This window comes from Marmota flaviventris, chromosome 1 (genome assembly GCF_047511675.1).
Source record: "Marmota flaviventris isolate mMarFla1 chromosome 1, mMarFla1.hap1, whole genome shotgun sequence".
Taxonomy (NCBI): Eukaryota; Metazoa; Chordata; class Mammalia; order Rodentia; family Sciuridae; genus Marmota; species Marmota flaviventris.
This window is the reverse complement of record NC_092498.1, coordinates 83,993,344-84,009,428: the sequence shown is the minus strand read 5'-3', so window position 1 is coordinate 84,009,428 and position 16,085 is coordinate 83,993,344. Positions and strand designations below refer to the sequence as shown.

General features: G+C 43.1%; 1 protein-coding gene and 1 pseudogene across 1 annotated transcript in view; one reads left to right on the top strand and one right to left on the bottom strand.

Moving 5' to 3' along the window:
* Gsdme (gasdermin E) overlaps positions 1 to 16,085 on the top strand; it is a 65,826-nt gene that overhangs the window by 38,540 nt on the left and 11,201 nt on the right. The window contains exons 4-7 of the mRNA XM_027932701.2: positions 8,193 to 8,364; positions 8,796 to 8,916; positions 12,803 to 12,967; positions 14,839 to 14,966. Coding sequence (XP_027788502.2) covers positions 8,193 to 8,364; positions 8,796 to 8,916; positions 12,803 to 12,967; positions 14,839 to 14,966 — 586 coding nt within the window. The remainder of the gene's footprint in view (positions 1 to 8,192; positions 8,365 to 8,795; positions 8,917 to 12,802; positions 12,968 to 14,838; positions 14,967 to 16,085) is intronic.
* Positions 6,782 to 7,264, bottom strand: LOC139702799 (ribosomal protein uL24-like pseudogene; annotated as a pseudogene).

Genomic DNA, 16,085 nt, shown 5'->3' with positions numbered 1-16,085 from the left:
TTTCCTTTGCTGTGTGAAAGCTTCTTAATTTGATATAATCTCTTGTTTCTCTTTTTACTATTAGTGCCTGTGTCTTTGGAGTTCTATATAAAAAATCATGGCCTACATACAATGACATGAAGTGAGAGGAAGGGATTTAGTTTCATTCTTCTGTATACGCATAAGGAATTTTTGTCAGCACCATTTATAGAAAAGACTGTCTTTTCTCCACTGTATGTTCTTGGTGCCTTTGTCAATAATAAGTTGGCTATACAAATGTGGATGAAGTTCTGTGTTCTTGATTCCACAGGTCTGTACATGTCTTTATGCCAGCACCATGCTGTTTCAGATACTATACCTTTGTAGAGTGTTTTGAAGTTAGCTGTTATGATGCCTCCATCAATATTATTTGTTTTCTCAGGATTGTATTGGCAGTTCCATAGGAATTGGGATTATTTTTTTCTATTTCTGTGAAGAGAATCACGACCTTGATAGGAATGGCTTCAAATCCGTACATCACTTTGGGCAGTGTGGTCATTTTAACAATATAGATTCTTTGGATCCACAAATTGGGTATATCTTTCCATTTTTCTGTGTCCTCTCTAGTTTGTTTCATCATTATTCTAGAGTGTTCCATTGTAGAAATCTTTTACTTCCTTTGTTAAATTAAATTTTTTTGTAGCTATTGTAAATGGGATTGCTTTCTTAATTTCTTTTTTTAGCAATTTCATTATTTGTGTATTTTTAAAATGCTACTGTTTTTTGTATGTTGATTTTTGCATCCTGAAACTTAACTGAATTTATCAGTTCTAACTGCTTCTTTTGGATGTTTAGTGTTTTTTTGTGTGTGTATAAAATCATGTCACCCACACACATGGATAGTTTTAACTTCTTTCTTTCCAATTTGGAGACTCTTTATTTCTTTCTTTGCCTAATTGCTCTTGCTAGACTTCCAGTATTTTATTAAATACTTTCTTCCCACATACTGGAGATCAAACTTAGGGCTTTGCACTTGCTAGGGTCTAGCACTGAGCTACATCCTAGCCGCTACCATCATAATCATTTTTCCCATCTTGAAGAAAACGCTTCCAACTTTTCCACAGTCAGTATGATATTGGCTATGGGTTTTTAAATATATTGCCTTCAGTATTTTGAGGACTGTTCCTCTCAAACCTTATTTGTTGGGATTTTCATCATGAAAGGATGCTTAATCCTATCAAATGCTTTTTGTGCCCCTGTTGAAATGAGCACATGATTTCTTTCCTTCATTGTGCTGATGTGTGGTATTATGCTTACTGACTTACCTTTGTTGAACCATTCTCGCATTCCTGGGATGGATTGAACTTGGTCATGGTATATGATCTTTTTGATGTGTTGAATTCAGTTGGCTGATATTCTTTGGAGAATTTTTGCATGTGTGTTCATCAGGATATGGGTCTGTAGTTTTCTTTTTTGTTGTTTTGTTTTTTGGTTTCAGTGTGATGTTGGCCTCAAAAGGGTTTTGCAGAGTTTCTTTCATTTTGATTTCTGGGAATAAACTTAAACTATTAGGGAATAGTTTAAGTATAATTAGAATTCATTTTTCTCTGAATGTTTATAGAATTCAGCAGTAAGGCCATTAGGACTGGGAATTTTTTTTAGATGGAAGACTTTAATGTCATTACTCATTATTGGTCTATTTAGATTTTTCTATTTCCTCTTGATTAAATTTTGGTAGGTTTTATGAGTTCAGGAATGTAGTTATTTAGGCTTTATTGTTTTTAGCACAATTGTTCATAGTAGTTTCTTTTGATCCTTTTTTATGTCTGTGATATCAATTGAAATGTCTTCTTTTTTTCATTTCTGATTTTATGTATTTGGGTATTCTCTCTTTTATTTTGTTTAGTTTAGCTGAAAACTTGTAAATTTTATTCTTTCAAACAATAACTCTTTGTTTTATCTTTATTTTTTATTCTTTTTTACTTTTGATTTATTTATGCTCCAATCTTTCCTATTTATTTCCTTCTATTAACCTTAGGTTTGATTTGTTCTTGCTTTTCTAAGTCTTGGAGGTATATTGTTAGGTTATTAGAACTCTTCTGTTTTTTGGCTGTGTATTTCTATAAATCTCCTTTATAGTATTGGCTTTCTGGATCCTGCAAATTTTTATATGCTGTGCTATTGTCATTTTCATTTATTTCTAGGAATTTTTAAATTTCCCTTTTAATTTAATTGATTTGCCCATTGGACATTTATGAGGATCTTCTTCAACTGCCATGTATTTATATGCACTCCATTCTTTTTGTTGTTTTTGTTTTTGTTTGTTTTGGTACCGGGGATTGAACCGAGGGGCCACTGAACCACATCCCCAGCCCTTTTTATATTTTATTTAGATACAGGGTCTCACTAAGTTGCTTAGGGCTTTGCTAAATTGCTGAGACTGGCTTTGAACTTGAGATTCTCCTGCCTCAGTCTCCCAAGCTGCTGGGATTACAGGCATGCGCCACCTTGCCTGGCCTTTTGTTGTTGATTTGTTGTTTTATTCTGCTGCTGTTGGATGAAAACATTCTATCCATTCCTTTAGGTCCATTTGCCTTGTGATTTGGCTCAACTCAGATTCTTTTTTTATTTTCTGTCTGGATGAACTACTATTGAGAAAAATGGGTGTTGAACTTTTATTGTATTAGAGAGTCTCTCACTCTCACTCTTGCTCTCTTTAGATCTATTACTATTTATGTTATATATTTGGGTGGTTCCATGTTGGGTTCATATATAGTTACAATTTTTTTCTTGCTGAATTGATCTTTTCATCAACATATACTGAATGACCTTCTTTGTCTCTTTTTTAGTTCTTGATTTAAATCCTGCTTAATCTGATGTGAGCATGAATACTTCTGCTCACTTTGGTTTATATTTGCATGATAAATCTTTTTCTAATCCTTCACTTTTAGCCTATGTGTCTTGTAAAAAGCATGTAGTTGGTCTCTTGTTTTCCTGCCTCACCCCTCTGTTTCTCTCTTTTTCTTAATTCACCAGCTAATCTGTCTTCTCTGTCTCCCTCTCCCTGCTTTTTTTGATGGTACTGGTGACTAAACCCAGAGTCTTGCACATGTTGGGCAGTGCTGTATTACTGATCTGCATCCCCAGCCTGGTTTATGTCTTTTTATTGATGACTTCAATCCATCTATATTTAATGTTATTACTAAAAGGTATGAGCTTCCGCCTGTCATTTTGTTAATTGTATATCCCACTTGTTTTTTAAGTGTTATTCTTTTTCACCTCTCATTTATTTTTGTGATTTTATAGTTTTCTGTCCTGCTAAGGTTTGATTTTTTCCTTTTGTGTGTGTGTTCTCATAGTGAGTTTCTTATATTCATGTGTTTTCATGATGGTAGTTATTATCCCTTCATTCCTACTAATTATTATCCCTTCTAGTGTAGAACTTCCTCAAGTATTTCTTGTAGGGTTTCTCTTATAGTGATGAATTCTCTCAGCTTCTGCTTAACTGGGATAAACTATTTCTTCTTCAGTTTTGTAGGATAATTTTGCTGGGTATAGTATTAATGTTGTCAATTTTTTCCTTTTAGTATTTTAAATGCACCATCCCATTCTATTCTTTTTGGCCATCAAGATTTCTGCTGAGATAGCTACTCTAAGTCTAATGGGTTTTCGCTCATATGTGATGCAGTGCTTTTCTCTTGCTGTTTTAGGATTTTCTTTGTCTTGTTCTTCTTCTTCTTCTTCTTTTTTTTTTTTTTTTGTACTGGAGATTAAACCCAGGGGTGCTTAACCACTGACCCACATCCCTAGATTTTTTAAAATATTTTATTTAGAGACAGGGTCTCACTGAATTGCTTAGGGCCTTGCTAAATTGCTGAGGCTGCCTTTGAATTCGAGATCCTCCTGCCTCAGCCTCCCAAACTACTGGGATTACAGGTGTGAGCTTCTGTGCCCAGCTGCCTTGTAGTTTTGATTATTATATTCTTTGATGAAGGTTTATTTTGGTTTAATTTAGTTGGGATCCTTTGAACTTTTTATATCTGGATGCGCATATGTCTTTGAAGACTTGAGAAGTTTGGGGGCTAGAAATTTGTTTTAAATGCCTTTTACCTTTTCTTCATCTTCTGGAATTCCCCTAATGTGAACATGTGTTCATTTAATGTATCCCATAAGTCTTGTAGGATTTTGTCATTCTTTGTAATTCTTTCTTTTCCTCCTCCTCCCCCCTCCTCCCACACCCACCCCCCACTGCTTTTTTAAATTTGAATGTGTAAATTCTAAAAACTTATTCTCAAGTTCAGAAATTTTTTGTTCTGTTTTTTTCCTAGTCTGTTATGCACATTTGTGTGAGTGTGGGAGGGTATCAGGGATTAAACCCAGGAGCACTTTATCATTGGACTACATCCACAACCCTTTTTATTTTTTGTTTTGAGACAAGGTCTTAGTAAGTTGCTGAGGCTGGTTTTGATTTGTGATCCTCCTGCCTCAGCCTCCTAAGTTGCTGGGATTATGGTGGTGTGCACCATTGTACCCAGTGTGTACATTATTATGGTTTTTTTTTTTTCATTTTATTGATTAAAATTTTAGCTCCAATACTTCCCAGTAGTTCTTTTTACTCTTTTTTGTTTAATTTTATTTTTCTGTACTGGGGATTGGATTGAGGATCACTCTACCACTGATTACATCCCCTGTCCTTTTTTACTTTTTGAGACAGGATCTCACCAAGTTTCTGAGTGTGGTAATGAACTTGAGATCCTCCTGTCATGTTGCTGTGTACCACCATGCCTGGCTTCTTTTTACTATTTCTATTTCTTTGCATTTTTTCTCATTCATGTCCTGAATGTTTTTCTCATTTCTTTGTGTTGTTTATTTGTATTCTTTTGCATCTCACTGAGTTTCTTTCAGATCCTTATTTTAAGTTCTTTTTCAGGCATGCCATAGACTTCTTCAAATTGAGATCCACTTCTGGAGAGTCATTGTTTTCCTTTGTGGTGTCATGCTTCATTTCCTGTTTCTCGTGTCCTTATGTTGTGTCCATGCATCTGGTGCAATGTTTGCCTCTTTCAATTTTATGAAGCAGTTTTTGTGCAAAATACTTTTATGTGAGATGGAGTATAAGATTCAGTTGGACAGGTGCTTTGTGTTTGGTTACAGGATAACTCACAAGCATCTGTGGATTCGTGTCAGCAGTGTCTCTGAAGGCTAAAGTGGTTTGTGAAGTTAGGAGTATGACTTTGTAGTGGACACAGACTTCCAAATGTATGTGTCTTCAGGTTCCACAGTGTCAAGAGCTAATGGCATTGGGGCTTGTAGTGACAGCTACCACCGTCCTGGTGGGGTGAGATGTGTAGAGGACTGTCCCCATGTCCCTCAGGGCCTGCATGAGTGATGCCAAGTGATGGCAACCAACATTCCCCCAGCCAGAGGGTATGAAGGAAACTTTCTCTTGGAGTCTTATGATGAAGTGGGAGATGCCTGGCCATGGGATTCCAGAAGCCACAGCATGAAGCTTCCCCAGGTTTCTTGAGATGAGCACTGGTGATGCTGGGGTCAGTCACACCAATAACTCTTGATTCATGATTTGGGAACATAAAGGGGACCTTCCCTGTGTTCCATGAGGTTACTTACTGCAGTTGAAACTTCTAGCACTGTTACCCACGTTCCTGGAATTATGGGACCCAGGTGATATTTATGCCATGGTCCCAGAAGCCAAGCATGAATGGTACCAGGGCTTTTGGTCTGAAGTCCATGGACTGTGTTGGGGACATTTTCTATGTCTTCCAGGGCACATGCAGATAATTTTGGGGTTTGTGATGTTGCTATCTACATTTCTGGAGATGTAGCATGTGGGGGAGATCTTCCCCACGTCCTGTTCTTTGAGCATGGGTGTACTGGGGATTTTGTCTTTGATCTGTGGTTCTGGATCTTCAGGATATGGGTGGGAAAATCCTTAGGCCACACAGGTCAATCTCTGGTGGGAACAAGTCATGTGGTATTGGTAGCTACTGTCCTGTAGAACAGGGATGGGACCTTTGGTTCTTGGGAATAAGCTTACGTGATGCTGAGCTTTCTGTACCAGTAACTACGGTTCCAAGGCTGTGGGCTAGGGAGAAGACCATCCTTAGTTCCCATGGGGAAAGTGTGGATAGAAATCATGCCTGAGGTATAGCAGCCACTGGTCCTGAGGCTGCAGGATGCTGAGGATGTTGCCCTTTGCCCAGTGGGATGGATATTGGCCCATAGCTTCTGACGGGTTCAGGTAACTGGCCGCAAGACCCTTAAAGCAAGATAGCATCAGCAGTGGCTATTGTAGTAATTTGAGTTCTAGGGGTTGGGGAAAGCTCAAAGTAGGTTCCTTCTTTGGAACAGGATAGTTACTTTATTTTTCAGCACTGGGGATTGAACCCAGGGACAGTTTGCCGCTGAGCTGCATCCCCACGCTCTTCACCCCATCCCTTTATTATTTTTATATTGAGACAGGGTCTTGCTAAGTTGCTAGGTTGGCCTTGAACTTGGGATCCTACTGCTGAGTAGCTGAGATTTCAGGTGTGCACCATCACATTCAGCCCCAGAGAAGTTTACTTTAGACCAGGGAGCTCTCCAAATTGGATTTAAAGCTTATAAGGATGGTGGAATTCTCCTGCATCAGGACTGCTGGTCTGATGCTGTGATCTGGTTGCTGACACTTTCCTGAAACCCCATAGTGTTCGTTCCCTGCACCCGGGTGGGAGTTGGTATTGAAATTGCAAATAGCTTTGTTTTATTTTTCCTCTAGTTTGTCTTCTCGCTCTCTCTGCTGTTAAGGGTTTCCGTCAGTTTTATGCTAATTTCCAGAGTTCTCCCTCACTCTCCTGGAAATAGTTTTTCCTTTACAATTTACCAGTTTGAAGTGAAAGTTGTATATAAGATCATTTTGTTCCTCGTCTTTTTGCCCTTTTCCTACTTGGCAAACTTTGACTTTCTGTTTAAGGATCTTTCTGTAACCTTTGTCCACTTTTAGCCCAGGGTCACCACCTTGCTGGGTAAAAGCCCTTAGGGACAATTGTGCCACTGGCCTTTTCTCCCTGCACCTGTTCAATATAGATGACACATTTCTTCCTGTAAACCTGGACCACTTTGCCAATTTGCTGACCTTTCCAGTGTCCTCACACAACCCCAAATTCATCACCCTTTCCGTTGGGTACTTTTGTCTTGGCTCTGTGGAAAGAGGGGAAGACATGATCCTCTCGTGGGTGAGAGAAGGAGTTTAAGAATGCCTTTCATGGTTTTTGCTTCTGTCAGAAGTCACAAAGGGATTGAACTTCATGTTGGCCACTGCAATGCTGCAAAAGGGAAGAGATCCACCTGCCCTCCATGTGTTAAGCCAAAGTACAAACCCTCCTTCTCCTCCATCTGCCATATATTGTGTCTCTTTCACGCATGGAAGCACCCATGTTCTTGTACCTGTTCCTTAAAGCAAAAAGAGGAAAAACCCACATGCTTTCTTCATTCACTTTTGCTAAAAATATTGAGCCCTTCCTGTGTACTGAGTGCTGATCCAGCCCTGAGGTAAGCAGTGCACAGGGGGCACCGGGGCCACCTCTGGAGTGTGCACTCTAGACTGAGGGGCAGGCCATGAGCAAATAAAGGAATGAGCTAGAAAAATAACTGTATGGAAATTTACTCTCTAGAGAAGTGGCGATAAGCTGTGATCACCTGAGTGGGGCGCTTCTGTAGGCAGAGTGCACCGGGAATACCTCCCCAAGGAGGTGGCAGTGCGTCAGTGAGATGCAACAGCTGGGGGACATGGTGCCAGGGCATGTGCCTGATGTGTTTAAGGCACAGAGAGAAGGCTGCGCGGGGGGAGGGGGAGGTCTGCACTGGCCAGGGGACAGGGGCCAGATCCATGAGGCCTCCTCTCCTGGGTGAGTGTAGGACAGGTGTAGCACTTGAAGGCTTTTAAGCAAGGAGGTGATGTGGAAATGTCCCCCTGACCTAGTTAAAAGGCCCACAGTTTCACACAGTGGCTTTGTTCTGAGAGTCTCATAGTGAACGCAAGAAGGTGGCTGGAGCGTGTGTGAGGTGGCCTCAGGAGAGGCTGCTGGATGCCTTTCTGGGTGACCTGCCTTCTTTATCACCAGGAAATCAACGAAGCTTGTTGTCACCTGTCTGCTCTCAGCCGCCATCTGTGTTAGAGGAGGAAATTCACACCTCCCCGAGGCTCTAGGTCACTCATGACCATTTTTCTTTTTCAGAAAAATAAATCTGAAAAACCCAGTGCTGCAGCAGGTGCTGGAGAGGAGGAATGAGGTCCTGTGTGTCCTGATACAGAAGATCGTGACGACACAGAAGTGTGTGATATCTGAGCACGTTCAGATCGAGGAGAAGTGCGGTGGCATGGTGGGGATCCAGACCAAGACGGTGCAGGTGTGTAAGGCCAGGGGCTGAAGAGACCGAGGCCTGGGCAGCCGGTTTGGTCCTAGCCATGGAGACCATGGTCAGGGGCCTCTTTGGGTAGAGACTTCGTTAGTAAGTTGACAGAAATACAACTCAAGTGAACGAGAGTTTCTTGGCCTGTGTAGTTGCCATATTTGTGGCGATCCAGCTTCAGTCACTGCTGGATCCAGGACTTGAGGTTATTGTGCACTTTTGTGCCACAGTCGGTTAGCCACTGACTTGGGAATATGTGTTAAACATCATGATGCCGACAAGGATTAGATCCGTATCCATGCCAGCCCTATTCCCATTCCTACTAAGTTCCATGGATCTTGTCTTAGCACCCCTTGTAGAAGAGGATGCACACAGTGGAGAGGCAGAAAGGAGTCAGGGAGTGTCAGAGTATGTGCTCTTGCCTACAGGTGTCAGCAATGGAGGATGGGAATGTCACCAAGGACACCAACGTTGTGCTGGAGATCCCAGCTGCCACCACCATTGCATATGGAATCATTGAACTGTATGTGGAGCTGGATGGCCGCTTTGGTGAGTGCTGCCTCCGAAGGATGCTGTGTGTCCACCCCCACTCCCCACCCCCCTATGTTCCTTTGGGGTACATTCTTGTAGAGGATCCCCTTCTGCTTTGGGCATCAATAGCGAGAGAGGGAAGAGATAGCAGAGGAGTTTGGGAGTGTCCCATATCTGGGTCCTGGTGAAGTGGGCAGCACTGTGTGGGGGCTTGGTGAGGGAGGCCCAGAGCAGTGCCACCTCTTCCGCCAAATGTCAGCATGGGGCCAGGTCCCACCAGCAGGGCAGAGGGATAGGAACGTTGGCTCCGCAGGCAGACAGACGGGGTGTTGACCCGACACCATGACCTCTGGTGAGGTCTCTGGCCAGCTGTGCATCCCACTGAGATGGAGCTTACCCAACCCTATAAAGGGAAAGGGTTCCCTCTTGGGCTTCGGTGAAGATTAAATTCTAGTGTGCCTGGGTCACCTGTTAACTTCCACCTTGGCTGTTAATATCATCCTCATTGTTTCCGTTCCACCTTCCCTGCCCCAGTATAAAGCCAGAAAGACTAAACTTGACCTTCCTCTGCTGATCACAAGTGTGTCATTGTTATTGTTCAAAGAAAATAAGGTTTTAGTTTTAGTAATGTCTGCTTATCTTAGATGCTCATGGTCCTTCCCTCTTGGTCCTGAGGAGAGCTCATGTTGTAACCTCTTACAGCTTCTTGGGGACATGAATAAGCAAATGGTTAACACATTGTTAACTTTTTTTAGGTCTGGTGATGATGTTAGGGGTACGTTTGTAAAAACTTTTTAAATTATCCTGAAATTTCACAGATGCAATGGTAAAATGTCTGTGATTTGCTTCCAGAATGACATGAGGGGAGCACAGGGTGGGAGCCTGTGTGGCAGGTGGAGGGGACAATAGTGGCCAGGAGTGACAGTGCTCATGTGGTGTTTGTCTTTCTGTGTCTGACTTACTAATTCGGCATAATGTCCTTCAGGCTCATCTACCCTGCCTCACATGACAGGACTTCATTCTTTCTAATGGCTGAGCAGTATTCCATTACGTAGTTGTACCACATTTTCTTCACCCATTCTTCTGTTACTGGGCATTGAAGTTGATTCCAGGTGTTGGCTAACAAAGCACCATTATTCACTGTTGTTACCATTCTGTGTGTTCGATTTCCAGAACTTATCTGTAACTAAACTGGACACCCTTCCACCACTCTCTCTCCATTTCTTCCACCTCCAAGCCCTTAACAACCACTGTTCTATTCTCTGCTGCAGTGAGTTTGATTATTTTAGATTCTACATATGAGTGTGATCATACAGTGTTTGTCTTTATATCTGGTATATAATGCTCTCCAGATTCATCCATGTTGTCATAAATGACAGGATTTTATTTTCTCTTATGGCTGAATACTATTCTACTGTGTAATCTATACCACATGTTCTTTACCCATTTAATTAATCAATAGACATATTATTTCCATACCTTGATGATTATGAACAATGAGCCATTTTTGTAAGGCCTTTTGAAATTTTGGCTCATGCTAGAAGATGTCCATAAGCATGCTGGGGACTTAGGTACACAAGCACCTTCCTGGTGCCTGCCGATCCAGTGTTTGCAGCACTTTGGGGAGTCCTGTTGCTCCTAGGGGAGCTTCTTTCTTCTTGGACTCTGTGTGTGTGTGTGTGTGTGTGTGCAGCTGTGTCTGGTCTGGCTCTTGTTTACATTTCAGTTTCAAGCTTTGTCTCTTTGCTGGCTTCCACTGTCTTTTAAAATAAACTCCTCTTTGTACTGCTGGGAAGAGGTACCCTGGGGACACCTCGGGCCCTTCCTTTGGCTCCTTTCCCACACCTGGCCTGGGCGGGAGCTCCAGGGACCTTTTCCCTCTGCCTTTGGTGATCCTACTGATGTGATGTTCTGGTAATTCACTGCCTGACTGGGAACAGGTTCTGCTTTTCTCTTTCTCTCTCTCTCTCTCTCTCTCTCTCTCTCTCTCTCTCTCCCCCCAACCCATGTTTCTGTCACCCTTGCCACAGAATGTTCTGACTCAGCCTTATCAACCTGAGGGCCCTTAAGAGGTGTCTCTCACCTCTCTTCCTCTGGTGAGATGACATTGGGCTGGGACTCTGCTTGTCCTTTAAGACAGTGAGAAGTCTGACTCCTGTCCCAGCCACACCACCTGCACTGCCACTGTTTCCTAACTGGCTTCTCTGAATCTAGCTCCATCTGTTCCATCCTAGCAGTACCACTAATGGGATTATTTTAACATAAAAATCGGATCACTTCACTCACCTGCTCAAACACCTCTGTGGCTCCCTTTGTCCCACACATGAAGTTGGCCACAGCCTGTGTTCCCAGCTTTCACTCTCATCACCAGCACCACCTGTCTAGTGATGTCCCCCAGTGTTAGTCCACCGTCTAGTGATGTCCCCCAGTGTTAGTCCACATCCTGGAACCCACTCCCCAGCCTGTGCTGGCTGCCCCTCCCATCTGGGGCCTGGGGCGTGCCTCCACTCCTTGCCCACCGAGCTCCTTCTGAACCGATCTGTGGATGTTTAGGCATGGCTTCACCTAGGAGGCTTTTCCTGGTTCTTTTTCACTGTGATGGGGCTTAAGATACAAGACCCCGAAATATCTTGAAAGAGTCTGAAGAAATGTCAGAAGCAAGAACGTCACTGTGGCCTCGGTGCCCATCTCCTGGGAAGCCCGGGATAAAGTGAGGAAGGATCTCTCCTGGAGCAGGGAGAGGCAGCCACCCAGAAAGAGGGTCCGAAGCTGCCCTCGGCTTCCTTGTCCTGTCCTGCTTCTCCATGACTCTCCCTCTGCATCACAGGAATACAAAACCACTCAGGTGTAACTTTCTTTGGGTTCTTCATCTCCTCATGGAGGCTCTGTGTCATGTAAAATTCATAGCAAGTGAATTCATGGCTTGACTCTTGTTGATCTGTCTTTTTCTTATATAACCTAAGATGTTTGTGAGGTTCTTAGCCATGAACCTAAGATGTTTGTTTCCAGGCCCAGCCACATGTTCACACCATGGCCTCTAAGCGCCCCAATTACAAAATAGAAGCATAGAGGGAACCCAGATTCTTGAGTGCATGCACTGATTTTGCTTAGCAAAAACATAACACAATACCTGCTATTTTTACCCACAGCTTAGATGCTTTAGCTGAGTTCTCAATATGGAAGTGTTTCTGGAAACAGTTCTTTTATTATTAAAGCAAACCTTCCTATTACAGAAATTTCACTTATGTTCCAAAGTAGAGCTAATAACCAGGACAAATCATGTTTTTCCCCAAAACTTTACCACCTCCCTGCTTTTCCACTGGATTGATTTGAAGCAAATTGGAGACATTTTACTGTTTCATCTATAAATATTCCAGTACCTTTAAGCAATAAGTCTTTTTAAAAAAGACTTGTATAGATTCATATAGAACATGTCCTTTTATGTCAGTAGTTTCTTTTTTCATGCCAGAGATCCTTCCCTTCATTAATAAAGAGAAGTTGGGATTCCTTTAAGACATAGCCATATAATTACTCATGCATCTAAATGTACTCATAATAATTCTTTAATATTATGAGTATTCGAATTTCTCCAGTTGTTTCATACATGGTGGCTTGCATTTGTTCAGAGGTTGTTCAAATCAAGATAAGGAAGCATTCCTGTGGAAGCTTGCCTCCTGCCTTTTGGAGACTCCACTCTGGAAGGCTTTGTGAGGAACAGCCATTGCTCCTGTGTTTGAAGGGAGTGCTGAGTTTTGGGTCTAGCAGCATAAGGTGTATAAGGTGGGTTTTGTGGGGAAGGTGGATGTGTTTTCTGCCCCAGCCTGAGTTGGGTCAAGGCAGATCTAAGATGTGCTACAGCTGGGCTGACCCACTCTCTGGCTTGTCCTTTTCTCCTGCACTGTAGAGTTTTGCCTCCTCCAGGGGAAGCACGGTGGCTTCGAGCATGAGAGGAGAATTGACTCCATCTACCTGGACCCCATGGCTTTTCGAGAGTTTGCATTCGCGGACATGCCAGATGCTGGGCATGGGAAGTCTTCCCAGGATGGGCCGTTAAGTGTTTTAAAACAAGGTATTCATGGTCGGGTGGGTATTGCCTTGTGGCTAGTTGATGGCTAAGCAAATCCTGTACCCCGGGGTATAGGATGTGGCCTTGTAATGTGTCCTTGAGGATCAGTGACTCCTCACTGACTCACAAAAAATCTTTAAAAAGGGAGCAGCTTTGCCTCTGAATCCTCTGAACCCCCCTTGGTTAGATCTTAGGGAAGGCCAGATCTTGGGCACCATGTATTGAAGAAATTATGGGAAGAATGACCCTCGGTGGGTAGGGGTAGGAGGAGATTGAGGACTGGAGAAGTCGGGGGCCTGGCATTTTTCTTTCATTGTAACGATGGAAGACTGCTGACTACTAAGAACAGCTAGAAAAACCCAGGTTTTTCATCTGTTTCATTATATTTCAGGCTTCATCGCCAAGACAAGCAGCACTTTGTCAGCACTGCACAGTGCTGTCTCAGAGGCTCTTTCTCTACATGGCCAGAGCTACATGATGCCAGTGGGAAAGGGGCAGGACTCGGGAGGTGCCTGCAGCAGTTCCTTTTTCTCTTCACCATGTTGTGTTTAAAAAAGCTGGTTTCTTTTTTGTTGCAGTAGAAGGAGGAGATGGGCAAGGAAAAGGAGAAACAAGTGGTTAGGTAAGAGCTGTGGCAAAAGCAAGGAATGGCTCAGAATATACTCTGACTTGATAGATAAGAAGAGAGACTCAACAGGCTTTGCTGTGTCCTGTTGATTCTGCCACAGAATGTCAGTGTTGGAAGAATGCCATTATGGGCCAAATCCTGTAGGTCTTTCCCGTCTAGGTAGGTGATGAGTGAGAGTTTTGACTATTAGAGAATGTTGTGGGTTAGCAGCACAGCAGCAGCTGCACTGCACGGAAGTGAAAGGCAGTCCAGGGCTGGGCTTCCCCTGCTTCCTTTTCCCCAAGCCCACCTTTGAGTTGGCCATTCTAGTCAGCTGGGGGGCAGTGGGCAGCGGTGCATGTTGGGCAGGAGTGGGGTAGGGGCCCGCCTGGTCTTTGTGTCTCAGATCCTAATGAGGACAATCAGTGTTTCTCTTCAGGCTGGGGCTGGCAAAGGCCTAATTGTATTCACAGGAAGGTTTTTGAATGTCAGTTACTAGTTCTGTGTCTGTGGAGCTGCTACCATTTTTTGCTGGAATTTATCAACAGAGGTGTTGCATTTATGTATTAGTGTCAGCCCTATGCATGAATGCATTGTTTTATGAAATCTTTTTTTTTCCTTAAAAATCTCTGTTGGGCTTAATTTATTAGAAGCTTTTGACAACCTTAAAGAGGATTATAAGGGGAAGGGCTCCCAAGCATCCTGCAGAGGATGTGAGTAACTCATCTTCAGTACACAGGGAGGAGGAAAGGAGGGAGACCATGACATAGCTGTTTGCTGTGAACATAGGGTGCCAGCCTCTTTGAAAATCATGCATTAAATATGAAAGGATACAAAATATGCAATGTAAAGAAAGGACATAAAAAGAATGTATTTTAGAAATTGTATGGCTCTGAAGTATTGTAAAAGCACTGACTTATGTTTAGTCTTTCAGCCTTGAGAATTGGTGCTACAGAAATCATGCTAACGGGAAGTCTGACTTCCAGAAAATAATTGATTAGACTTAAGCTGACGCCTGAAATACAAAACTGGGCCTCCTTTCTTTCTTTTCTTTCCCTCTCTCCCTTCCTGTTAAGAGTTTGCTTAGTGATTGAAAGACATGGAGTGGTGTTTAACTCAGTGTTCTTTATTTCTGAGTTCCATGACTGACTGCAGCTGGAAATGGCTATGGAAGAATGGGTACCAATTAGCAGTAAGCAGCAGGCCTCGCCATGCTGTGCGGAGCTGTGCACAGCAGTCTGACTCCGGGTCTGCTCTGTTTTCACAGCATCTCTGCTCCTGGAGAGGAACTTCCGCCCCTTTGTGGAACTGCCAGAGCAGCAACAGAAAGCTTTGCACAACCTCCTCCTGGTGGTCTTGTTTGATGAGGAACTCCTCCTGGTCCTGGAGCAAGTGGTGAGACTGGACATCTCAAGGCAGGGTTTTATCTGTCTGTTCTGGAAATGTGCATGGGCTAGACTTGTTAGGCATTCTATCTTGAGATAGAATGAAATTGTGGTACGTTTCCCCACCTCCTTTTCAGCCTCCTAATCCTTATCTATTTGCTTTCTTAGTTTTATTAATAAGTCTTGAATATTTTAAAGGCAGACAGGCAGCTGATACCAGGCAGAGAGGGATGTATGATTTTTTTAGGGCTGCCATGACAACTGACCAAATTTAGGGCTTAAAAAAACCAGAAATTTATTCTTTTACAGTCTGGAGGCCACAAGTCAGAAATCAAGGGGTTGGGAGGGTCCCCTGGAAGGTCCAGGGGAGAATCCTTCCTTGTTTCCTATAGCTTCTGGTGGCTCCTAGCATTTTTTGGTTGGTGACCACATTGTTTCAGTTGGTGAATGAGCACCTTCACCATCAGCTGTCCACCCTTCAAATGCCTAGACCTTTTGCACTTAAAAAGGTTGAAGCTAGGCTGGGGATGTGGTTCAATGGTGGAGTGTTTGCCTGGCACGTGTGCCCCGGACTTGATTCCCCAGCACAACACACACACACACACACACACACACACACACACACACACACACACACAGAGCTGTGGCTTTAGAAATCTTTTTATTGTAGTGTCATTTTTATTTTTTTGTCTTTTTTTTTTCTCTTTCTGCAGGGAGTTGGAATTAACTGACTGAATGCTTTATGGTTCCAGCAAAGCATTCATGGTATTTTTCCTTCTTGAAATTAGATTGTGCTGAAAGAGTTTAGTTACCAATGAAATTGCTCAACCTCCCCGCAGGCACACCTTTGCATTCTGGAGGGTGCAGAGCTTAGCCCTGGGGAGAACACAAATGTTTTTAAAAGCCTGTTGCTTTTTACTTCTTAAAATAGCTTCTTTCAAGAGGAAAATGTCAGGCTGGCCCCCTGTGGACAGAGGATCAGCTGCCTTCAGATGCTGGAGAAGCCAGCCTGTGTAGGGGCAGCTCCTGCATAACTGAGTCTGGACTTGGAGGCTGAGGGTGGAGAATGAGCTGGGTGGTCAGAATTGGTTTGCCTTACAGGGCCACCCTACCCCTGCCAGCTGCTGGG